At 39.5% G+C, this 25,210-nt stretch overlaps 2 protein-coding genes across 6 annotated transcripts in view; both read right to left on the minus strand.

The window, feature by feature from the left end:
• The window catches only part of LOC140200972 (polycystin-2-like protein 2), a 59,799-nt gene extending 55,658 nt beyond the window's left edge, over positions 1-4,141 (minus strand). The window contains exons 1-2 of the mRNA XM_072264612.1: positions 3,802-4,141; positions 737-832 (exon numbers count right to left, since the gene is read on the minus strand). Of these exons, the coding sequence (XP_072120713.1) occupies positions 737-832; positions 3,802-3,865 (160 nt within the window). The 5' untranslated portion in view covers positions 3,866-4,141. The remainder of the gene's footprint in view (positions 1-736; positions 833-3,801) is intronic.
• Positions 4,142-16,945: 12,804 nt separating this feature from the next.
• Positions 16,946-25,210, minus strand: part of LOC140200477 (myotilin-like) — a 160,256-nt gene continuing 151,991 nt past the window's right edge. For 4 of the 5 annotated variants that reach the window (XM_072263851.1, XM_072263849.1, XM_072263852.1 and 1 more), the window contains 4 exons: positions 23,898-24,105; positions 22,451-22,616; positions 20,211-20,344; positions 16,946-18,380 (listed from right to left, as the gene is read on the minus strand). In XM_072263851.1, the coding sequence (XP_072119952.1) occupies positions 18,226-18,380; positions 20,211-20,344; positions 22,451-22,616; positions 23,898-24,105 (663 nt within the window). In that variant the 3' untranslated portion in view covers positions 16,946-18,225. The remainder of the gene's footprint in view (positions 18,381-20,210; positions 20,345-22,450; positions 22,617-23,897; positions 24,106-25,210) is intronic. The other variant, XM_072263853.1, reaches the window with a different exon arrangement.

Consider the following 25,210-nt stretch of genomic DNA (forward strand, 5'->3'; position numbering starts at 1 on the left):
TGTTTTCATACCTTACATAAAACCTAAAAAGGTAATATACAAATACTGTGTACTGTAACCTTTTGATCAAAAGACGACATTGTAGGTGGAGACTGAAATCCTGCCGTTGTTTGTTGTTGCTCAACAGCTGATTCAGGTATTCTCCAGATGCTGCCGTGCTGCTTTTGTTACCCTGCATTCCATTAACGGAATGTAATAATTTTTACTGTTAAGAACATACATGTGTGATGAAGCGCAAGGCAAAGACTACTCACTGGTAGCACATAATTTCAGAGTTAGAAATTATGGCGATCCCAAGCTATTGATTTATATATGCCAAAATCTGAAAAAATATGAAATCTGAAACACTTCAGCTCCAAGCATTTCAGATAAGAGATGCTCAACTGTATTACCTGTATGTAAACAATGTTGAGTTGGTTAGAACAACTTAGGGCATGGCGTCACAATTTTCATATTTTTGGGGCCTTAATGACTGGGTGCACAACAGGTGCCTAGATTGCCTGTACAATGGATAATTCTCAATTATGTTAAAGCATCTCATGTGTATCAGGTGCTTAGCAAGCCTTTGGACACTAACGTCATTAAGTAACTGTGCATTGGATTGGACATCAAGCACCATATTACCATTTCTATGTTGCTTTCCTATTTGTAGAACTTATCAAATTGTGAGAAATTTCACACAATCTAGCTTAAGTCATAGTAACCATGAAAATATATAATGCATTTTGATACTTACATATAGATAGATCCAACAGAAAAATTAAATAGATTAAAAACTCTTGTAGTGTAGATTTCACATATGTCTCTTTGTCTTGAATCAACTTACTTCCAGCTACATATGATGGAAGATGGGAGAGAAAAGATCCATTTTGAAACATTTTACTGAATTGCAATATTGTGAAGAATGTGAAAGAAGCAAATCAACTGCAGTGAATGTTCATCTTTTTACCAATACTTTTGTGCCATGTGTTCTGGATGAATATATAATTATGGTCACAGACTTCATCAGGTGTGTAGAGGGCTGTGTACCTAAGAGATCAATCTGGGTGTTCCAAAATCAGAAACTGTGGATTATCCACTCCCTAATGAAGTCCAGGACCTATATAAGAAACTGAGATTCATAATGCTTCCAAGGATGCCAGAGAGTCCCAAACCAGCCACCAGTTGTGATAAGGCTTACATGCCAAAATGAGCTTGAAAATGAAGTTGGGCAGCATTGCTGACAAAACATCCCTTCCCGATGAGTTTAATGCATGTTTTGAATAGAAGGGGATTGGAATGGATGCACCCACTCTAACAGCCTCAACTGCACCTGAACCCACAGTCACTGCTGCTGACACAAGATCAGTGTTCCAGAGAGTAAATCTGCAGAAAGCATCCAGCCCAAATGGTGTCCCTGTCCATATCCTTAGATCCTGTGAAGATCAACTAGCAGGTGCATTTGCAGACATTTTTAACATCACCCTGCTTCAAGCCTGTGGTTCTCACCTGATTTGAGACTCCGACATCCATGAAATGCTTTAAAAGGCTTGTCATGGCACACTTCAATTCCAGATCCCAGACAATCTCAACCCACTGCAATTCGCATGCCGCTTAAATAGGTGCATGGTGGACGCTATTTCCCTAGCCCTACACTCATCTCTGGAGCATCTGGACAATACATTAGATTGGGGGAGGGGTTCAGTGACATGCTGCAATGAGGATATTTGGACTATATAACAGGATACTGACAGGTTGAGAGAATGGGATGGATATGGAGCTTAATGTGGGTAAGCATGAGGTCAGGCACTTTTGTAGGAGGAATCAAAAAACAGATCACTACTGAAATGAAAACAGACCATAAATGAGTGGAGTGTGGGGGGGTGGGGGAAGAGTTTTTGTTGATGAAACACAAAAGGTTAGCATTATATTAAGTAAATACTGACGACAAAAATATATTGGCCAAAGCATTATTACAATTGTAGAAAGTGTTGGTGAGGTTGCATGAAATATTGTGTACCCTTAATATAAAATAGGATATACTAACATTGGAGATAAACCAACAGAGATTCACTAAGCTATTTCCTGGGAAGAGAACTAAAAATGGTGAAAAATGTATACATAGTGCTTTCTCAGAATGAACAGTGATCTTATTAAAACACTTAAGACCCTATAGGGCATGGCTAGGTGAATATGCTTCCACTACAGACTCCCTGGTTTACAAACAGATTCTGTTTGTACAGATATCCTTCAATCGATATTGTCTACAAGTTGGAAAATACAGCCCCCCCCAAAAAAAATTACTCAATACAGCAACTGTAAACTCAGTGGCCAGTTTATTAGGTATACCAGCCTATTAATGCAAATATCTAATTAGCCAATCATGTGGCAGCACTCAATGCATAAAACCATGTTGATATAGTCAAGAGGTTTAGTTGTTGTTCAATCCAAACTGAAGAAATGTGATCTAAGTGAATTTGACTGTGGAATGATTGTTGGTGCCATATGAGGTGGCTTGAATATTTCAGTAACTGCTGATCTCCTAGGGTTTGTACACACAGTTTGTAGAGTTTCCAGAGAACTGTGCGGAAGACAAAATATAAATTCTGTGAGTGGCAGTTCTGTGCTTGAAAACACCTTGTAAATGAGAGGGTCAGAGGAGAATGGCCTGATTAGTTCAAGCTGACAGGAAGATGGTAATAACTCAAATAACCACGTGTTAGAATAATGGTATCCAGAAGAGCATCTCTGAATGCCACAATGTTGAGCCGTGAAGTGCACAACTGCAGAAGACAATGAACAGGAGGTATCTAATAAAGCAGTCCCTGAGTGTACCTCCACAGTATTGTGATGAATGGTGTTGATGAGGGTGGATTAGTATGAAAATTGAGTCTTGATGAAGAGCCTCAGCTCTAAACTGTTTATACTCTTTTCCATTAATACTGCCTGGCCTGCTGAGTTCCTCCAGCATTTTGTGTATATTACTTTGATTTCCAGCACCCAATTTTCTCTTGTTTGTAAAGATGTAGTTATTGTTTTCCCATCTCTTTACAACGGAATAGAATCAGATGTCCTATGCATAATGGCCTTAAAGAATCAGTTGATGTTACATCGTTTAATAGAGTAACATTGCACTAGTACAGTACTCATAGAAGCGATTGAGTTTTTTTTAAAAAAAAGTATGTCCCTTGAGTGGCATCCTGCTGTGAACCTAGCAACCTGTGTTATTAAGAGATGGTGGTGTCTGATTACTGTGGGAAGTTTACCTCTTTTTTAAAAAAATGTGTTTGGCCAATTAGGAGAAAATACTAAAGGTGGAGATAAAGTTACCTACAAGAACAAATATGTACAGAATGTACATCAGACTTTTGAATTTAATATTATGGAAACTCATTCATTTATAAGGGCCATTTATATATTTGTTATTCCTAACTCAGGGCCTGTAGGAAATTGTAAAACTACAGTCTGTTCAAATATTTTCTCAAGAGGTTCATCTTTCTGGCTGGTTAAGGAGAGCCCAAGTACTTGCCCAGGTCTCAGATTCCCTGTGCCTCACAAGAAAATTGTGGAAAAATTGTTATTCAACCATTAATGGCAGGTACCATTAACTTATCACGAATATTGGAACCAAGGCCACCAAAAGGGGATCAATTATTCTCGTTGAGACACGGTTAACAACGACTCTTAAAAATCTCAAGACCTGCTTTTGAGGTATGAAAGGAACGATTCTAGAAATATTTTTGATAGGCTGGGGCATCTTTGTATATGATTTAATATTCCACTCTGCGCACCGTTTATGAATTTTGTTAGAAGTCAGATTACCTTTTCCACCGCTCTTTCTTGCGATCTGATTACCCAATAACCATGTTGCTCGTTTCGTCAACATATCTCTGCTGCTGTATTAATAATCGTTCCACTAATCACTCGGACCTCAGAACAGATCGGGTCGATGGCCGTTATATTGGCGCCCCGTGATTGGGAATGGGGTTTAACGACTTTTCCCGCACTTCTGGTTTAAAGTTGAGCGCGAGCGCGAGGGCGGGAGCGGCAGCGGCACTTGTGTCAGGAATCTGTAAATTAGCACACGCCTCACAATTTCAGCGTTTAATGATCGCAGGTGAGAGAAGTGCGTTATATCCATAATATAAATATTAGGTACTGAATGATTTCTGAATGCGTTCACGGAGGACGGGTAGGAAAGAAGGGCGGGGTTTAAATTGTTCCGCCTCTCTCGTCTCTTTCCGTTGCGATCTTTCACTGAAGTGCATTCTTCGGGGGAAAAAAATAAGTGGGTAGTGGGCATCATTGGTAGGTCCAACATTTATTGGCTAAAGCTAACGGCCCTTGAGAAGCTCCTCTCTTGATCTCTGCCAAATGAACAATTTATCAGAGTTTCCCGTTTTCTATTCTTTCGCCTTGAAACTTTACGTAATAACCGTATAAAACACGGTATAAACATGGCGCCACGGTAGCGTGGTGGTTAATGTGACGCTTTTACAGGGCGGGGTGCTCCGGAGTTCCGAGTTCAATTCCTCCCCGTTCCCTCCCACAGACCTACCGGGTTAATTAGTGATAGAAAATTGTCTCGTGATTAGGTTAGGGTTAATCGGGTTTGTCGGGTGTTACTTGGGCTGCGTTGTATCGCTAAATTAAAAAAAAACTAACATACTCCACCTGGTCCAGTTTACTCCCCAGGACTAGGTGCAGCACTAATTTCTTATTGAGGGGGAATTGTGATGATCAGCCAACTCGGGTGATCAGGATCACTGACAGAACGGAACAGTACAGCTCACTACTCGTTAATCAGCCCACGATCTTATGCCAGCTCTTTAATCTACTCCAAGATCAATCTCACATAAGCCCTCCCTTTTGTTTTCATCCATGCATCTATCCAAAAGCATCTTAAACGCTCCTAATGTATCTGCCTCTATCACCACCACTGGCAGCATGTTCCACACACCCAGTGTTTTGTGCAAAAAACCTGCCACTGACATCTCCCCTATACTTTCCTCCCAACACCTTAATGTCATGCCCCCTTGGATTCTGTCTAGGGGAAAAAAGTCTCTGGATGTCACCTTCCAGCTCTCTCAAGTCCATTCTTCAGCTGCTTCCTAGCTACCTTGCAACTCTCAAGCCCTGTCTGATCTTTGCTTCCTAAACCTCAAGTAGGTTTCTTACACTTGACTAGATGCTCCACTTCTTTTGTCAATCGTGGTTCCTTCACCCCACCATCCTTTATCTACCTTAATGGTAGAAATCTAACCAGAACCCCATGCAAGTGTGTCCTAAACAGCCTTCACATTGTGGTTGCACATTTCCCTGGTTTCCATCTCAATTTATGGTCCTAAGTGCTTGCCTGATCACATCACAATTCCCTCCCCCCCCCCCAATTAAATACTTCCTCACTGTCTGTTCTTATCCTTGTCCAAGGACATGGAGAAACTAGGGAGTTGTGGTCACTGTGTGATATGCTCACCCACCAAGAGATCTGTCACCTTACCTGGTTCATTGCCCAGCACCAGATCTAGTACGGCCTCTCCTCAAGTTGGCCTGACTACATACTGTGTCAAGAATCCATCCTGGACATGGAACCATAGAACACTGCAGCACAGAAAACAGGCCATTCGGCCCTTCTAGTCTGTGCCAAAACATTATTCCTCTAGTCCCATTGACCTGCATCCAGTCCATAATTCTCTAGACCTCGCCAATCCATGTACCTATCCGATTTATTCCTAAAACCTAAGAGTGAGCCTGCATTTACCACATCAGATGGCAGCTCGTTCCACACTCCCACCAAACAAATTCTGCCCCATCTAAATTTTTTGAGGAGATGCTTATCAATATTATGGAAGTTGAAGTCAGCTATAACAGCTCCATTATTTTTGCATCTTTCCAAAACCCCAATCTGCAACTGAGCACCTTCGTTGCTTTTGAGGTGTAGGGAATGACTATAAAATACTCCTGATAGTGTTTGGTCCTCTCCTGTTTCTTACTACCATCCACACTGACCCAGAAAATGATCCCTCCATGACATCTTCCCTTTCTGCAGCTGTGATGCTATCCCTTTTGTATCATCTAAATCCCAGAACATCCAGCAGCCATTCCTGCCCTTGTGACAACCAAGCCTCTATAAAGGCTGCAATATCATAGTTCCATATACTGATCCATGCTCTGAGGTCATAACCCTTGTTCTTGATACTTCTTACATTAAAGTAGACACATTTCAATCTATCCTTTATATTCTCCCCACACATCTAACTTTACAACTGCTCCCTCCTCTGACCTATCACTCTGGTTCCCATCAGCCTGTCAATCCAGTTTAAACCCTTCCTAACAACTCTAGCAAACATGCTCACTAGGAAATTAGTCCTTCTCGAGTTCAGATGTAACCCATCCCTTCTGTACAGGTTATACCTTCCCCAGAAGAAATCCCAATGATCCACAAATCTGAAATCTTCCCTCTTGCACCAATTCTTCAGCAACATATTCATCTGCCATATCATCCTATTATTACATTCACTGGCATGTGGCACAGGCAGCAATCCAAAGATTACTAGCCTTGGGAGCCCATTTTTTAGATTCCTACCCAATTTGCTCTTCAGTAGTTCATCCATTTTCCTACTAATGTTGTTGGAACCAAAGTGTTCCATTACCTCTTGCTGCTCACCCTCTCTTTTAAGAATGCTGTGGCCTTGATCTGGGATATCCCTAACCCTGGCACCTGAGAGGCAACATGCTATCCAGGAGTCTGTTCCCTTAACTAACAAATCCCCTATCACTATCCTGTCTGTCTGTATCTTGTTTTACGGCGCTTGGCATCCAGCTTAATGGTGCATTACCGCCACCCTCTGCTCCAGAATGTGCACTAGACATACATTCTAAATCCCTTCACCCAATCTCACACACACACACACACACACACACACACACACACACACACACACACACACAAACCTACACTTCACCCTCTCATCTTTGACCATCCTAGTATCCTATTCCTGTTTATTCGTCATATTCTATAAAAAAAACCCTGTACCCCTTAAAAACGCTAAAAATACCCGGACTTGTGCTCTCTCACCCATGCCCAGCAACCCTTTTAATGTGAATTCCTGCATCCCCAACTCCCTTAATTTATTTCTCATCTCTCTCTGTATCCCATACTTCCTGCAACACAAAACTACATGTTCTACTGACTCCTCTTCCTGACATTCCTCACACAATCCTGTCTGGTGTTTCCCTATCATTTTCAATGTTTTGTTTAATGCACAATGCCCCAGCCTTAATCTAGTCCACACAATTTCCTCTCTCCTGTTTCCATTACCTACCCTAGTAACTGTAACACTCTTTTGTATTTGATATAAATGCCTCCCTTTCCCCTCCCTGTCCCATCTTTCTTGCCACATTCGGTTGACTTTTTCCCAGATTACACGCTTAACCTCTGCTTTACTGATACTAATGTGCATTTCCACATTTTCTTTCTTTAACGCCCTCTTTGCCAACTCATCCACCCTCTCATTCCCCTTCACCCCTACATGTGCTGGAACCCATAGAAATTTTACCTGACCTCCCTGATCTGCAATTCTTGTAACTAACTGAAGGACTTCATAAAGTACATCTTGCCGACTGTTTGTGTGAAAAGACCTTAAACTTGCTAGAACTGAGGATGAATCTGAACATATCAATGCTTTGACTTGTCTGGCTTTCTGCACCCATTGCAACGCAACCAACACTGCCAGCATCTGCACTGTAAACACCCCTAACTTATTAGATGTTCTTCTGCTGATTCCAATTTCTTTTGCTGGTATGACCACCCCAAACCCTGTCACTCCTGTTGCAGGTTCCTTCGCACCATTCGTATAAATGTGAGTATAATCACTGTACTTTTCCATCACATGACACTTAAATGCATTTACCAAATCTGTTTTATATCTTTCTTTCTTTTTTACCTCTAACAAATGCCAGTCTGTCAGGCCATACAAGCTTCCATGGAGCTACAACCTACTGAAGGACTTATCCTCAGATCAAATACTCCACATTCTTTCACGATATCATTCCCTACCCGACTAAAGGTATCCCTCTGAAACCTCCCATTTTCCCAGCACTCCTGCAACACTCCTTTAGTAGGGTGAGAATCATTGTGCCCCTGCAAGTTAGCCCAGTAGTTTGCCATTAGTTGCATCCTTCTTAGTTCCAAAGGCATTATTCCCATTTCTACCTGTAGAGCTGACACTGGTGACGTTTTAAAAGCCCCACCGCACACTCTCAAGGCCTGAGCCTGAATCACATCCAGTTTCCTTATAAGAGACCTAGCTGCTGATCCATATACTATATTTCCAAAATCCAATACAGATCTTACTAAAGCCACATACATCCTCTTCAAAGCTGAACAACTTGCTCCCCATTCCCTACCAGTCAAACATCTCATCACATTTATTACTTTTTTACATTTCTCCTCAACTTTCCTGATATGGTCTGCCCATGTTAATCGTGAATCAAATATAACTCCCAGAAATTTAGATGATGCAACCCTTTCTAATTCAACCCTATACATCCTTAACTTCTTCCCTACCTCAACCCTTTTCCTGGTAAAAAATACAGATTGAGTTTTGTCTACTGAAAATCTACATCCCCAATCATAACCCCATTCCACCACTTCATCAATTGCTTCTTGTAGTTTCCTGATTATATGGTCCATGTTCCTGCCTCTTTTCCACAAGGCCCCATCATCCGCAAACAGTGACCTACCTATATCCACTGGTACCTTTGTGAAGACATCATTGATCATAATCATGAAAAGTAATGGGCTAATCACACTACCTTGAGGTGTGCCATTTTCCACTATGTACTGTTTTGATAATTCTGATCCAATCCGAACTTGAATTTTTTTACCAATCAAAAATCTTTAATCCAATTAAAAACTCTCCCACCAACCCCCACCTTGTGCAGTTTAATTAATAATCCTTCCTTCCACATCATATCATAGGCTTTTTCAATGTCAAAGAACACGGCCACTACTGACTCTCTATTTGCCTGGGCCTTCCTTATTTCAGTCTCTAACATAATCACTGAGTCCATGGAATTCTTTCCCTTTCTAAAACCACTCTGATAACTTGCCAGCATTCCTCTTTTCTCAAGCTCATATGATAACCTTCCTGTTATCATCCTTTCCATTATCTTACATATACTTGATGTTAATGCAATTGGTCTGTAGCTAGTGGGTTTTGACAGATCCTTGCCAGGCTTCCTTATTGGAATTACTACTGCTTCTTTCCATGCACTTGGTAATCTTCCCTCCTCCCACACTCTGTTATAAAAATGCAGCAGCTTCAAGAGCGCTCCTTCTCCTAGATTTTTTAGCATCACAGAGCATATCAGATCTTTCCCTGGGGAGGTTGGTCTTGATCTCTTTATTGCTCTCACCATTTCTGCTAATGTAAATGGATCATCAATTATATCATCTGTTCCTTCCCTCCTGCTTAACACACCTGGGTGTTGGCTCATTATTCTTTCCCTTCTTCAGACAAATTTTCTGAACTGTGTATCAGTACAAATGACTTGGCCATGACCTCAGCCTTATCCCTACTGGAGACTGCAGTTTCCTCCTCAGATATCATTACTGGATATTCCCATTCCCTTCTATCTCCTCCCATCCTCTTAATCATTCCCCATATCTCTCCCACAGGTGTTGTTCTTCCTACCTTGTCGCAAAAACTTCTCCAACTTGCCCTTTTAGCTTGACGTATAGTTCTTCTCACTACTGCCTGTGCTTTCTTATATTGAACCAAATGCTGCATATTATGGGTTCTTTTAACTAGCCTGAATGCTCTATTTCTGTTTTTTACAGCCTGACAACATTCCTCTGTCCACCATGGTACCAGTTTTCTATTCATCCTATTTTTACTCCTAGGTATAGATCCTTCTGCTGCCTTGATAATTGCTGAAGTCACCTGACTGTTTAATTCATCTACATTTCCAGAAATATCAATCTTTGTCAACCCTTCTTCACTCAACTTCTGGAACTTACCCCAATCAGCTTTTCCAAACACCCACTTTGGGGTTCCGCCACCTGGTCTTACTTCAACTCTTTCACCCACTGAACACAAAACTGGGTAGTGATCACTGCCTACTGTTGAAGCAGTCCAAACTTCCCAGTTACTAATGCCAGCCAAGGTATTAGACACTAACGTAATATCTAACACTGACTCAGTTCCTGTTGTTATATCTATCCTTGTGCCGCTACCATCATTCATACACACCAAATCCCTTTCTTCCATCAAATCTTCAATTACCTTTCCATTTGGATCTGTAATCTGATCCCCCCATATTGTGCTATGAGCATTGAAATCTGCACACCACACTACTTTATGTCTGTTTTGTCCTTGTATCTTTAATAGGCTGTCCAAATCCAACCTTTTACATGGATTGTAGTAGTTAATTATAACCACTCCCTCCCCTCTCTCCCACACTTCCACTGCTATGTATTCCTGATCATCTCCTTTTTCCAGTACCCTATATGGTATACCTTGCTTGATTAACATAGCACAACCCCCTCCTCCCCCTAGATTTCTATTTTTCCTTATCATTGTATACCCATATACCACAAAGTCTAAAGTTGGTTTCAACCAAGTTTCCTGAATACACACTACATCCGGTTTTACAACCATTTCTTTAATAAAGTGCTTGAATTCCTGGCTATTGGCCAGTAAGCTCCTTGCATTCCATTGTAAAAGAATCACCATAATTAGTATTAACCAATACATGACACTTCCTGGCTTGACTGATTACTGAGGTTCTCCCTCACTTCCTCCCATGTCAGTCCTACTAACCCTAAATGGTTTACTGCTGCTTTTACCACCAGCTGAATTTTGTCACTTTTTGACTTTACCTCAGCAGTACTATTAATCACTCCTGCAATGAATGTTACTAGAGCCTTTTTGTCTACATAAATCCTGTCATTTGTTCTATCACTATCCTGTACTTCTCTCTTCCCTTTTGAGGGGGAGCCAGAGAGCTGGTTGCTATGGCTTTCCCTTGGTAGGTTGTACTCCACCCCCCTTCCAAACAGTTTCCAAAGTGGTTTACTTGTTATTGAGGGCAATGGCCACAGGGGTACTCTGTACTGTTTATCCACAGCCTCAACTGCCCTGTAGAGCCCAGATGCAGATTGGAGGAGCAACACCTCATAATCCATCTTGGTAGTCTCCAATCTGATGGCATTAACAACAATTTCTCTAATTTCTGGCAACTGCACCCCTCTTCTCCATCCCCCTTTTATCCCTGTGGTCTCTTTACACCCTACCTTTCCCATCTACTACCCTCAAACTGCTCATTAACTTCACCTTCTTCCATTCCCCACTACCTTCCCTTTATTTCATGGTCTTCTGTCCTCTCCTGTACGATTCCTTCCTTCTTTAGCCAATCTCCTCCCTGCTTCTCCAATCACACTTTCTCCCCTCCTCTTTGCCTAGATTCACCTTTCACCTCCAGTACATGATCCTCCCCTCCCTTCTCTCTTCCTTTCCAGTCCTAATGAAGGATCTTGGCTCAAAACATTAACTGTTTCTGCTGTAGATGCTGCCTGACCTGCTGAGTTGATCCAGCAATTTGTGTATGGTGCTGTAAAACATGGACAGTGCCTATAAAAAGTATTCACTCTCCATTGGAAGTTTGTTTTACAACATTGAATCATAGTGGATTTAATTCAGCTTTTTTGACCCTGATCAACAGAAAAGACTCTTTCGTGTCAAAGTGAAAACAAATTGGTTCAAATTTATTACATTTATTAAACACAATAATCGATTGCATAATTACTCACCCCTTTCAGGTCAGTATTTGGTAGATGCACCTTTGGCAGCAATTAAAGCCTAAGTCTGTGTGGATAGGTCTCTATCAGTTTTGCACACCTGGACACTGCAATTTTTCCTGATTCTTCTTTACAAAACTGCTCTAGCTCTGGCAGATTGCATGGGGATTATGAGTGAACAACCCTTTTCAAGTCCAGCCACAAATTCTCAATTGGATTAAGGTCTGGACTCTGACTTGGCCAACTCTAGGATATTAACTTTGTTGTTTTTAAGCCTTTCCTGTGTAACTTTGGCATTATGCTTGGGGTCATTGTCTTGCTGGAAAAGAAGTCTTCTCCCAAGTTGCAGTTATTTTGCAGACTGCATCAGGTTTTCTTCCTGGATTTCCCTGTATTTTGCTGCATTCATTTTATCCTCTACCTTCACATACCTTCCAGTGCCCCACAACATGATGGAGCCATCATCATGTTTCACAGTAGGAATGGTGTGCTTTTTGATGGTGTGCAGTGTTTGATTTATGCTAAACATAGCATTTAATGATGGCCAAAAAACTCAGTTTTGGTTTCATCAGACCATAGAACCTTCTTCCAGAAGACTTCAGGGTCTCCTACATACCTTCTGGTAAACTCCAGCCAAGATTTCATGTGAGATTTTTTTTTCCCCAACAGTGGCTTTCTCTTTGCTATTCTCCCAAACCTGCAACTGGTGAAGCACCTGGGCAACAGTTGCTTGAATGCACAGCCCCTCCTATCTCAGCTACTGAAGCTTGTAACTCCTCCAGCCTCTCTCACCAGTCATCTTATTGCACAGTCACTCCATTTTTGAGGAGAGGCTCTTATGCAGATTTACAGCTGTGTCATATTCTTTCCATTTCTTGTTGATTGACTTAACTATACTCCAAGGGATATTCAGTGCTTGGAAATTTTCTTGTATCCATCTCCCATCGTATGCTTTTCAAAAACCTTTTCACAAAGTTGCTTGGAGTATTCTTTTGTCTTCATGGTGTAGTTTTTACCAGGATACTGACTCACTAACAGCTGGACCTTCCAGATGCAGGTGTATTTTTACTATAATAAATTGAAGCACCTTGACGGCACACAGGTGATCTCCATTTAACTAATTATGTGACTTGTAAAACCAATCGGCTACACCAGTATGTCATATTACAGGGAGTGAATACTTATGAAATCAGTTATTTTGTGTTTAATATTTATAATTAATTTAGATCACTTTGTAGAGATCTGTTTTCACTTTGACAGGAAAGAGTCTTTTTCTGTTGATCAGTGTCAAAAAAAGCCAAATTAAACCCACGTTGATTCGATGTTGTAAAACAATAAAACATGTAAACTTCCAAGGGGCATGAATACTTTTTATAGGTACTGTAATACATTAGTTAGTCAATCAATTAAAAATTATAGATTGTCAGAAAATTGCCTCTTCCAGTAATTCCTTTCATTGAACTAAAAGGTAATTGCAAACTTTCAGTAATGGAATTAATTTAAGAAGTTGTTGGAAAACATCTTTCAGGAAATTCAAGTCATCCAAATTCACATGTACCTATACAGAGTCCCAAGTTTCTGGTTAACCACAGACGAAAACCAACAAGTCCATGTGGTCTGCCAGCATTATCCAAGAAAATGTAGCCCATAGTTCCTTAATTCTGATGTATTAAACTATCTTTATTCTCATACAAGCAAACACTTCCTTAATGTGTGCTTGTAACTCCTCCAGAGTTGTTATAGGTCTCTTGGTGGCGTCCCTCACTAGTCATCTTGTGGCACAGTCACTCCGTTTTTGAGGACAGGCTCTTCAGCAGATCATTTAGAACAATCATTTCCTCTTTTTCCATTAATATTACTAGAATGGTCCCTCTCTTTTAACTGTATCTTATTCACATGGGCTGTCCTCACTTTAAGTGACCGTAAAGCCAACATGTATGTAAATTGTTTGATTGGATAGTATCCCCCTCTCACACACACCAGTTATCTAAGTTTAACAAACCAAGTGCTGTACCTAAACCTTGTTGGATAGTTTACTCAACCAGGCCTATTGCATTTACCAGTATACCATTAATGATAATCATCTAGCTTCTTATCTGATCTGGAGAGTTATACGGAGCACATAGTTAGTATGTCAGTGATAGTGCAACCTTTGGCAGGATTTAGGTTCAATCCTTTTCCAATGCTAGATCTATTTCAATAAGACATTTAAATATAATTGTTATCTCTGACAGCTGATTATATGATGGCTGAGAACCGGAATTTCAGGATTCTAAGTGCAAAAATGGAGGACATAACCAACTGTCTCTTTATGGATGTGATAACACTGGTTGTGAGGAAGGAAATTTGGTCAGCAGATGGAGCTGTAGTGTTTTTTTCCAGCTGATTTTGTGAGATCAAGCATTAATATCACACTCTGGTGATTGAACCTAGCTGCCGAGAACAGTGATGAGTGCTGGGTTAGTGAACAGGGATAGGAGAGACTGCAGGTGCTGGAATCTGAAGCAATAGATAAAACCCAGTGATTCAACATCAGGATGACTGACACACTGCTTCGGGACCGAGAGTGTAGTGGGATAATAGCCAGTACAAAGAAGTAAGGGAGAGGAATGAGATGAAGGTTGGTAGGTAGAATGTGGAAGCAGATAAGGATAGAATGATGGGCAAATGTTGGGGCAGACCTAATTGATAGGTGTAAACAGGACTAGGTTTGGGGATGGTGGAGTTGAGGAAAGATGTTTAAGGTTAGGCGGATGGAACTGGGTGAGTAAGGGTAAGAATAGAGATAGAGGCTAGTAGATGATAGATTGAATTAGATAAAGGCAGGATAATGGACAGATGGAACCAGATTGGGGAAGGAATAGGAAAGGAGATCCAAAGAAGAAATAGCCCAGATTTCAAGCTATGTGAGTAAGGGGTAGATAAAATCAGGTTGAGCAGAGTGCTGAATCTAGGTAATGAGGCGTGGAGCAGGTGAAGGAGGTGGGACAGTTTGGGATGGAAAGAAAGGAACAAAGGGAGGGAGACCCTGGGTGGACTGGTCGGAGTGAGAAAGGATCACAGGGGGAGTGGGTTAGCTTGAATTGGAAAATTCAGTTTTCAAATCGTTGGACTGTGGGCTTCCCCAAACTCTCAAGTAGTGTGTCCAGATTCAAGCCACCTGGCTGAAAGAAATCACCCTCAAATCTCCTCTAAAACTTTTACCTCTTATCCCTAAACCTATGCTTTCTTGATACCTCTGTTACCTGCCCTATCTGAGTATGTGCACGGGTGAGTAGGTGGGGCTTATTTTGCTGTTGTTGTTTTGTTGTTTGTGGAGTTCATGTTGTTCTGCTGAGTATGATTGGCATACTCTCTTGGCATAGGAATATGTGATGACACTTGCAGGCTGCCCCCAGCACATTCTTGGGGGTGTTGTTTGTTAACGCAAACAGTGCATTACACAAACATGAGAAAATCTGCAGATGCTGGAAATCCAAAACAACACACACAGGCTGCTGGAGGAACTCAGCAGGCCAGGCTGAGGGACTTAGGACTTGGGAGTCCTTGTGCAGAACACCCTAAAGGTTAACTTGCACGTTGAGTCAGTGGTGAGGAGGGCAAATGCAATGTTAGCATTCATTTCAAGAGCAGGGATGTGATGCTGAAGCTTTATAAGGCACTGGTGAGGCCTCACCTTGAGTATTGTGAACCGTTTTGAGCTCCTCATCTCAGAAAAGATGTACTGGTATTGGACAGTGTTCAGATGAGGTTCACAAGGATGATTCCAGGAATGAATGGGTCATCAGATGAGGAATGTTTGATGGCTCTGGGTCTGTACTTGCTGGAATTTAGAAGGATGAGGGGAATCTCATTGAATCTTTTGAATGTTGAAAGGCCTAGACAGAGTAGATGAGGAATGGCTGTTTCCCATGGTTGGGGAGTCCAAGACAAGAGGGCACAGCCTCAGGATAGAGGAGTGTCCATTTAAAACAGAGATGCTGAGAAATTTCTTTTGCCAGATGGTGGTGAATTTGTGTAATTTGTTACCACAGGCAGTTGCGGAGGCCAGGTCGTTGGGTGTATTTGAGGCAGAGCTTGATGGGTTCTTGATTGAACATGACATTAAAGGTTACGAGGAGAAGACTGGGGCATGAGGCTGAGGAGGGGAAAAAAGGATCAGTCATGATTGAATGGCAGAGCAGACTCAACAGGCCAAATGGCCTAATTCTGCTCTTATATCTTATGCTCTTAAGAAATGATGTCATATGAAAAAATATTTCAGCGGGGACCTGCTGCAAAACAAAACCTTAGAAGTTTGATATTAACCAAACAAACATCCTTGAGGCTTATGATGATGATGAAGCTTCCTGGTAATACATGCACAGGCAATGAATTTCTGGATTTGGGGAAAGCTTGCAGGGTCCACAAACCTCTTAGCTCCACAATGCTCTTGTAAATGTATGTATTGTTTAAAAAAGCTGCATTCATCATGCACTTCAGATTACAGACTGGCTACTTGATGTCAATGGGTCACAAATATACATGTTAGCTTTGGGTTGGGTAGTGTTTCAAAAAATATATCCCAATTGGGACAATTCAGATTAAGTTGAATTTCAGTTTTATACCTGGGCAGTCTATTATTGCTGATTGATTATCTGATTGTCATTGATATTCTCCATTACTTTCATTGCTACAAGCAAAATTGCGCCAGTGGTGGCATGTAACAATTAGCCCCATTGAGGGATGCAATGTGATCAGTCAGGGCTCCACTGGAGAAGTGGATCCTCTTGCATATTTCTCCCAAAGCTGCAGAGAGGTTGTCTTGCGTCTATAAATTAGGCAAGCACTTTCTGATGGCTTGTGTAGCAGTTGAGTTTGCAGACCTGACCACCAACCCCCACCCCAGTCACAGCTGAATTTCCAGAAGCGCTACTGTGAAATAATAGTTGAAAACTTTCCATGGAGAATGGAACAGAATTTTAAGTGGTTCAAGTAGCAAAACCCAATAGCCACATAAGTTTTTTTTAATTGTTTTACTTGAGGGTTGCCAGAATCTCTCTTGATATCATGGAAGATAAAACAGATGGAAGTAAATAATTCCATTATGTCTATAATGCACAACAGCCCAACAATGTTGTAATTCTTTTGTGTACGCTTATTAATGCAAAACAGTTTCAAAAATAATTTTGAATAAGATTTTATTGATCAATGGATTTTTAAAACTAGAGACAAGTAAACAATCCGTCTTTATAATTTAGAACTTTCTTTTGACTGTCATTATTCTGCAAAGCTGGGACATTGACCCTGTATTTCATTGTTAGAAGCCAGTATCTAGAATGGTGTCTTAATTACATTGAATTACAGCTACTGCTGCTCTAGACAGCAAATAAATAGTAATTTCTTCGGAAAAGCACATAAAGACAGACCAATTCTTTGCCGAATGGTGCACTAACCTATTAGTTTATATTTTAATTTTTTTTACATTTGGTGATAACCAGCAGTACCTTTTATCCAAAGAATGGAACTGAAATGATCGTTAAGGGGATCATTCACCCGTGCACTGCAAATAGAAATGACTTTTTCTAGGGTGGGTAGGTAGGTAGGTACTCATCCACAAAACTAGCCTTTCTGTGAATGAAGGATAGAAAACAAAAAAAAAAGTCATTCCTCTATTAAAGCTATTCCTGGATTGATATGTATTTTTAATAAATGTGGTGCAAAGTTTTGGAAAGATACTTGTAAGCAAACAGCTGCACAGAGACTTGGTGCCTACTGTTTTTAATCTAAAAGCTGATTTATAGAAATATACTTTTACACAAATAAATGAAGCTCTTTCTAGTCAGAGATTGCAAAAGATGCCATCATTACACTTAACGTAGTTTTGATATTGTTCATGAGTGCACTTTGTGATGTTCCATCTAGATAACTCTATTCATCTGAAGCAGTTTACTGCTTTGCACTTTTAGATTACAATGCTGTATTTCATAAAGTTAACTTATGTAATTTGGTTATTTGTTGCAGACACATTCATAATTCCAAGACTGTGACAATAATTTTATTTTTAAAGTTGTTTGAAGTTAGAACTTTGTGCATGCTCCTATTTAAGATAATTTGCTAACATGTTTTTACTCAAACCCAATACCACAACTTATAAGAGGCAATATACCATAAAATATTATACACACTTAATTCTGCTTATTAATTTTCATTATGTTCTCACCTTACTTAACTGATTCTATACTGTGGAACAGATTTATAGTTCTGTTCTATGGTACCATAAGGACATGAAATAATAATCCCTTAATGTGCAAAATGTTTGACCGGATGCTGTAGCGTTCTTGCATTTTACAACTAAATGCACTTATATACAAAACTAATTATTTTGTTTACAGTAAGGTGCAGATAAAACATACATTCAGCAAGCTGAAAAACATTGTATTTTGAGTTGAAGTATGAAAACATCACAGATCTTCACTTTCTACCAAGCCAGGGTTGGATGCAGTACATTGGGAGTCTGGGACCACCAGAAAACCCTGACCATTAAGCACAGAGTAACGGGTAAATGTTGGTCGAACCTTCAGTGACTTTGTGTTTGAAGCGTGTTTCACTGGCCAAGCTATTGGGAGAAATTAGAAAACATAAAAGAATCTTTTAAAAAATTGGTATTATAAATTATACTTTTGTTGACTTAAGAAATCGACTTCTGCTTCTGTATTTTTCTCCCGTGATAAAGCCATCTTCACCGTTTGCTTGCAAAACTATAATTCTGCAGCTGCTAGAAATTGTGAATAAAAACTGAAAATGATGCTAATATTCAGTGGCCCAGTCAGCATCTTTGGAGACAGAATCTGTTAAGATTTCAGTTTGAAGACTTTTCAGCAGTTCTTTTAGATAATAGCAAATATTGCCTAATTTGCTCTTCATTTACAGCATTTTCTTCTTCTGTTTTACTCCATTCTTTATCTTTTACCATCTTCCAACCTCACTTGATTTTACATACATCTTTAGAATAATTCTTCCACAAAACTTACTGTGCTTTCAAAATCCCAACTGACTAAATTTTCTATTCACAATGATCTCTAATCAACTGTTGATTTGATCAGACACTTGGTTAACCCTACCTTTTATTCCCTTTCCATGGTTGTTTATGTCTTCATTCTGGTTAATCATTTGTAAGGCTCCACTTTTATCCCAGTCATAAGCATAACTGATTGAGCTGTTTACGTTGACCTGTTAGTTTTAAACACTTTAATCAGTAACAGGTTCCCATCACCTACAAACCTAAGGTCTATCTGAGTAACTTAATACAACTATCCACTTTTCCTAAACTGAAGGAACAGTTATGAGTCAACTATATTAGTGGACCGGGAGCCACCTGGGAAACTAGCCTGGAAGAACATAGCAGATTTATTTCTCTGAAGGGCATTAGTGAAACCAGATCAATTATATAGTAATCTGATATTTTCATAGTTACTGTTACTAAGATTGTTTTTTTTAATAGAGATTTCATCAGAAGTCTGCAGCTGCTTATAGTCTGAAATTAAAACAGAAAATGCTGTTCTTATACTTAAGCTATTTAAGTTTAAATACCCCTGTTGCCATATGGAATTAGAACTTTTATCACTGGATCAATGATGCAAGTCTGGTTCTCCTCAATATTTACTTCAAACGATAAGTCCAAAGAGTTCATGAGCTTATTGGTAATTACAATCAGTGGCCACTTTATTCGGTACCCCTGTACACCTGCTTATTAATGCAAATATGTTATTAGCCAACCTTGTGGCAGCAACTTAATGCATAAAAGCATGGCCAAGGAATGCCGTGTTTTTTGTTCAGACCAAACATCAGAATAGGGAAGAAATTTAATGTAAGTGACCTTGAACATGGAATGATTGTTGGTGCCAGTTTGAGTCACTCATAAACAGCTGACCTCCCTGATTTTCATGCACAACAGTCTCTAGAATTTATAAAGAATAGTGTAAAAACACCCAGTGAGTGGCAGTTCTTTGGGTGAAAATGCCTTGTTAGTAAGAGAGGTCAGAGCTGACAGGAGGGTCACAGTAACTCAAGTAACCACACACTTCTGCAACAGTGGTGTGCAGAAGAGCGTCTCTGAATGGCAGCTCATCACATTTTGAAGCGGATGGGCTACAGCAGCAACAGATCACAAACATACACTCAATGGGCACTTTATTATGTACAGAAGGTACCTAATAAAGTGACAACTGAGTGTATGTGAAAATAAGGGGCTTGGCATTTGCTTGATACCTTCTTTATCAGCTTGGTTTGGCTGGACATAAAGGCCATCGTACCAGTCTGGTATTTGGTAGATTATTATTTGCTAGTAATTTATAGAAAATCATATCTGAACAAAGCAGAAGAAAAGTCTTCTGCAGATTTTTCTGACTTCCTTGTACTTTGCAATATATTGTTGAAGGCAACTCACAGGCAATATCCAATCTTGCTGTGCAGATTGTTGATCCAGCTTCATTTTGTGCAGACACAGTATACCATCCACCATCACGTTTATCAACAGGAAAAATTTCAAGGCCAACTTTACCTTCATTGGTTTGGTATATCCTAAAAAAAATTTAAAAATCCTTGTTTAAATTGCCTTTTATTAAAGTGAAAAACTTTAATGGATGAAATGCATGAATTAATGGATGAAGTAAATGTGTCAACCTGAGGCAAATGGACAAGCAAATCTTAGGTCAAGCAGAAATACTGAGAGTTCTGCTTGGCATGATATAAATCGGCCTTGGAGAGGGCCAGCACACATTTACTAGAGTAAGTAAATGGGGTTGAGAGGGATAATGAATCAGCCATAATGCAATGGTGGAGTGGACTCAATGGCCTGTTTCTGCTCCTATGTCTTATGGTCCAAAATAGGACCAGGAGTAGGCCAGCATGCCCTTCAAACCTGCCTCACCATTTAATATGATTCTATCATCTAATTATCAACCTCCACTTTAAATACTTGTAATGATCCAGCTTGCAATGCGGAAGTTGAATCTCTTCAGGGCAGAGATTTTCAGGGATTCTTTTCCCTCTTTGAGGATAGAAACTTATTGGCCTCCTATCTTGTAATTATGTTCCCTTATTCAAGACCTTCCCACTTATGAAAACATGCAAATGCAAGCCCAAATTACTTGGTCACTCTTGGTAGGACAACACTCTCATCTCAGGAATTAGCTTGGTGAATTTCCTTTGTAGTTTCTCCAACAAATGTATTAATTTTAGAGTGAGTGGAACATAACTGTTATCAGTATCCTCGATGAGGCATCACCACACCCTGTGTAATAGAATAGAACCTTCCTATTGTTAAATTCCAACCTCTTTGCAATGAATGCCAAAGTGCTGCTTGCCTTCTGAACTACCTATTGAACCTGCCTGATAGATTTTTCGTAATTCTTGACCTAGAACACTCAGATCCCTCTGTATTTCACTGCCTTGGGGTCTCACCCCATTTAGATAATCATCTGCCTTTTATTCCCTTTATCAAAGTGCTTCCCCACATTAAATTCCATTTGCCAGTCCTTTGCCCATTCACTCAATCCATTATGTCCTGTTGTAGGGTCTCGGTATTCAAGTTCAATTTTATTGTTGTCATAGGCATATACAGGGTATAAATGCCATGAAAATTAGCTATTTGCAGCAGCACAGTACATTACAAGAAAAGGACAAATATAAGTTAACATAAATTTAAATGAGGAAGAAGCTGAAGTTGAACATTGAAGTGTGAATCTTCAAGGTCCTGTACTCTCTGCTTGATGACAACATCGAGAACATGGCATGGTTAATATGGTGTGGGACCTTGATGAAAGATGCCACCTTCCTTACTACAACATGTGCTTCCATTTGTTTTCATATCATCAACAAGTTTGGATGCCTTACACAGTGTTCCTTTTCTCTAGATCATTAAAGTAAATAGAGAACAATTTGAGAATTGATCTGCATCTAGGCTAAACACTATCCATTTATTCCACCCTGTTTTCTGTGAGGCAGCATGTTACCATCCATTCTAACACACTGCTTCTGATATGGACTTTTAATGTATACATTAATCCTTTTATGTGGCAACTTGTCAAAGAACAACTGATAAGGTAGTTACTTTTGATGGCTGTGAAGTTTAGAATGTGGATGCAATGACCAAAAGTTAAAGTTGGGCTTTCAGGAGTGAACTTGGTAAATATTTCTGCTTTGCAGGATTGATAGAAGCATACAATTGTCTTTGAAACACAGCAATTTATGCTAGGCATATTGAGTATATTAAACCAAGATTAATATATGTCAATCAAATCATTGCAATGCTTGAAACCTGAAACTTAAACATAAAGTGCTGGATTTAACAATCTAGGCAGCATTTGTGGAAAGTCTAGAATTTACCATTTCAGCCTGTTGAGTGTTTCCAGACCATTTTTTTCTAAATCAGAGATTAACATACTTTTGTTAATCAACGATATTAAGAAATATGAAGTTGGATCACTGATTGCAAGGAGTCCTCATTCCAAAAGTACATTTGACAATGTTTGCTTGTGAGGGATGAATACCATTTAAGAATGAACCTATGTGCACTCTTCACAACCCAAGTGGCAGCAGGCAAATAACGGGCAGACTTAAATGTGTCAATGCCGTTTCTCATTTATTTCCGCTAACCTCCTATAGATTACAGAAAATTGTGATTACCTGATCCTGTCTGTGCTGTGTTTGATCATTTCGTGATCTTTTCTCCAGAAGATTACTGGCCTTGGCTCTCCTGTCACCTGACATTCCAGCTTGACATTTCCTCCTTCAATGGCTCTGGAATTCTGGAGTTTATAGATAAATTCTGGTGCTCTTACCATTTCCCTTACTTTAAGAAAAGAATTTGTATTATTAATCATTTGCCAAAATTAGCAATCTACAAATTCAAATTCATTACTTTTCTATGAAATTTCTAAACTGTAGTTGTATCACCCAATGCTGATTCACCAATAGAACCAATTAAAAGGATAATTTTATCTTAATCCAATGGATGGGGTCCTAATGAGTTTGAGTCATTTACCTGTTCTACATTTCATTTGATTTTACTTTATATTGACTTATGTAAAAAAAAATTTGGATTACTTGGATGGCTGACATGATCCTACCAGCTTCCTAGCTGGTAAGTCAGTTAATATTACCCTCATTATATATTTTTTTGTAAAATGGAAGAAAAGATGCAACCATTCTAACATAATTATCTACTTTGCTGTAGCTAAAATTAAGCTCTTCAATAACTAATTCAACATTAGACAAAAAGACAACAGATAGAGGAGCCTGATTGAATAAGACTATCTATGTTTCCTTCTACTTGGTTCCATTATTGATAATAGTTTAACAAACGCCTGTTCTCAGCTTGGAAATTTTCAGTTGACCTGGCGGCAAGAGCGTTTTGAGGGAGTAGTTCCAGATTTCTATCAAAGTTTGGGTGAAGAATTGCTTTCTGACATCAGCCCTGAAAAGCTTAGCTCTTAACCTGCCTCATTACACTGGACATCATTTTCTATAAGTGCTCTATCACATCATTTTAAAAATGAGATACTGTAATCCTTTAGCCTTCTGCAGTTGAGAGTATATGAGCCTAATCTGCCCTCACTATTAAAGTCTATTAATTCATATTTCATTCTAGCGAGAGCTCTCCAGGGCCAGTGTATCATTCCCAAATTTGATTCCCATATATGTGGAGGGAATTAGTAAAAATTTGAAGAAGGTTGTAAAATGCTGTAATCATTGTGTCCCTAAAATCTTTGAATACAATAGCCTTGAAATTTCATAATGTGATACAAATATCTACATACTTTTTCCATTTGTTTAATTTGTTCCTCATTTGAGTGATGGTGTTTAATAATTTTGCTAAAATAGTAGGACGAGCAATTTTAGGATGACGTGTTAGTATATCAAAGTGCAAGTTTAGAAAATGGATTTCTTCATATTAACTATAAATGCAGCATATGACTTAATTTTTTTTTCTAGATTTGAGAGCATCCTTAACACATCCATTTCAAGAAGCCACTAAAATTATATTTTGGCAAATTGTCAAGAAAGGTAATTCTCCTTCAAATATATGTACAGTTTTCTTTTGTGCTATCAAACATTTAATGAATACACTCACCTTCAACTTCAAGATGAACTGTAAACTTGCTCTGGCCAGCACGATTGACGGCTATACATTCATACAGTCCGGCATCCCTTGCTGTGACTGCATCAATAATGAGTGAATGTATACCTTTTCCCGACACAAGCATTTTATGACCCATATCCTGTTCAACAGGTTGTCCATTTAAATACCACATAAGTTCTGGAGGTGGCAATCCACTGACCTGTAAATGCAACAAGAAATGTGCTAATTAAGGTCCTGAAATATATGTACATGTTTTACACAGCTGACAGAACCATCATGCATTAATCACCAAGCGAGAAGCTGTTTTGTTACTGTTGCAAACACTTACAGAATATCTAGTAAAGGGAATTGTGAGTGTTAATTTTTTTAGCATCTGTTTTATAATGTGAGGAAGAAAGGATAGATAATCCTACAAGAAGTATCATGAATTTTCATTTGGATTAAAATAAACATTAAATTAAAATACATAATGCTGGAAGCACTTGGTAGGTAGCATCTGTGAAGAGAACAGCGAAGTAGGATCTTAATCTGTAATATTGCTGCTGTAAGATCCACACCTAGAATATTAACTTGCTTGTTTCTCTTGAAAGATTCTTCATGGCCTGCTGAGTGTTATAGCTTTATTCTATTTTTAGCTCAGATTTCCAGTATCTGCATTTTTTAATGTTTAATATCTGAATTATATTGCTTATGCAAAATGCACATCAATGCTTGTAATTTATGTATCTCATGGATCCGGTGGTATCTGAGTGGCATTTGTCTGTCCTCTCTATGACCTCATAATTTGCACTGAGTACTCCAGTTTCCTTCCACATTCCTGGTTTGAGGTGAATTGGTAACTGTAAGTTGTCTTGGGTGCTAGTAGAATGGAGAGTGCACGGGGCTGTTAATGGGCATGTGTTGGAGGATGGGTTGCAAGAAATAAATGGGGAATGGAATTGCTCTGAAAGCCAGCCTAGACTCGATGGGCTGAATGGCCTCCCATCTCATAAAGAAATCTGAAAATTCATCATAGGCTGTAAAGGAAAGGAGAACTTTGGAAAGTAAGATTTTATAAGAGTTCCATAAGACATAGGAGCAGAATTAGGTCATTTGGCCTGTTGGGTCTGCTCTGCCATTTCATCATGGCTGATTTATTATCTCTTTTGACCCCATTCTTCTACCTTCTCCCTGTAACCTTTGACATCTTGACTAACCAAGAACCTGGTAACCTCCACTTTAAATATACTTAACGACTTGGCCTCTGCAGACATCTGTGGCAAAGATTTCCACAGATTCATTCCCCCACTGGCTAAAGAAATTCC

This window comes from Mobula birostris, chromosome 7 (assembly GCF_030028105.1).
Source record: "Mobula birostris isolate sMobBir1 chromosome 7, sMobBir1.hap1, whole genome shotgun sequence".
NCBI lineage: Eukaryota > Metazoa > Chordata > Chondrichthyes > Myliobatiformes > Myliobatidae > Mobula > Mobula birostris.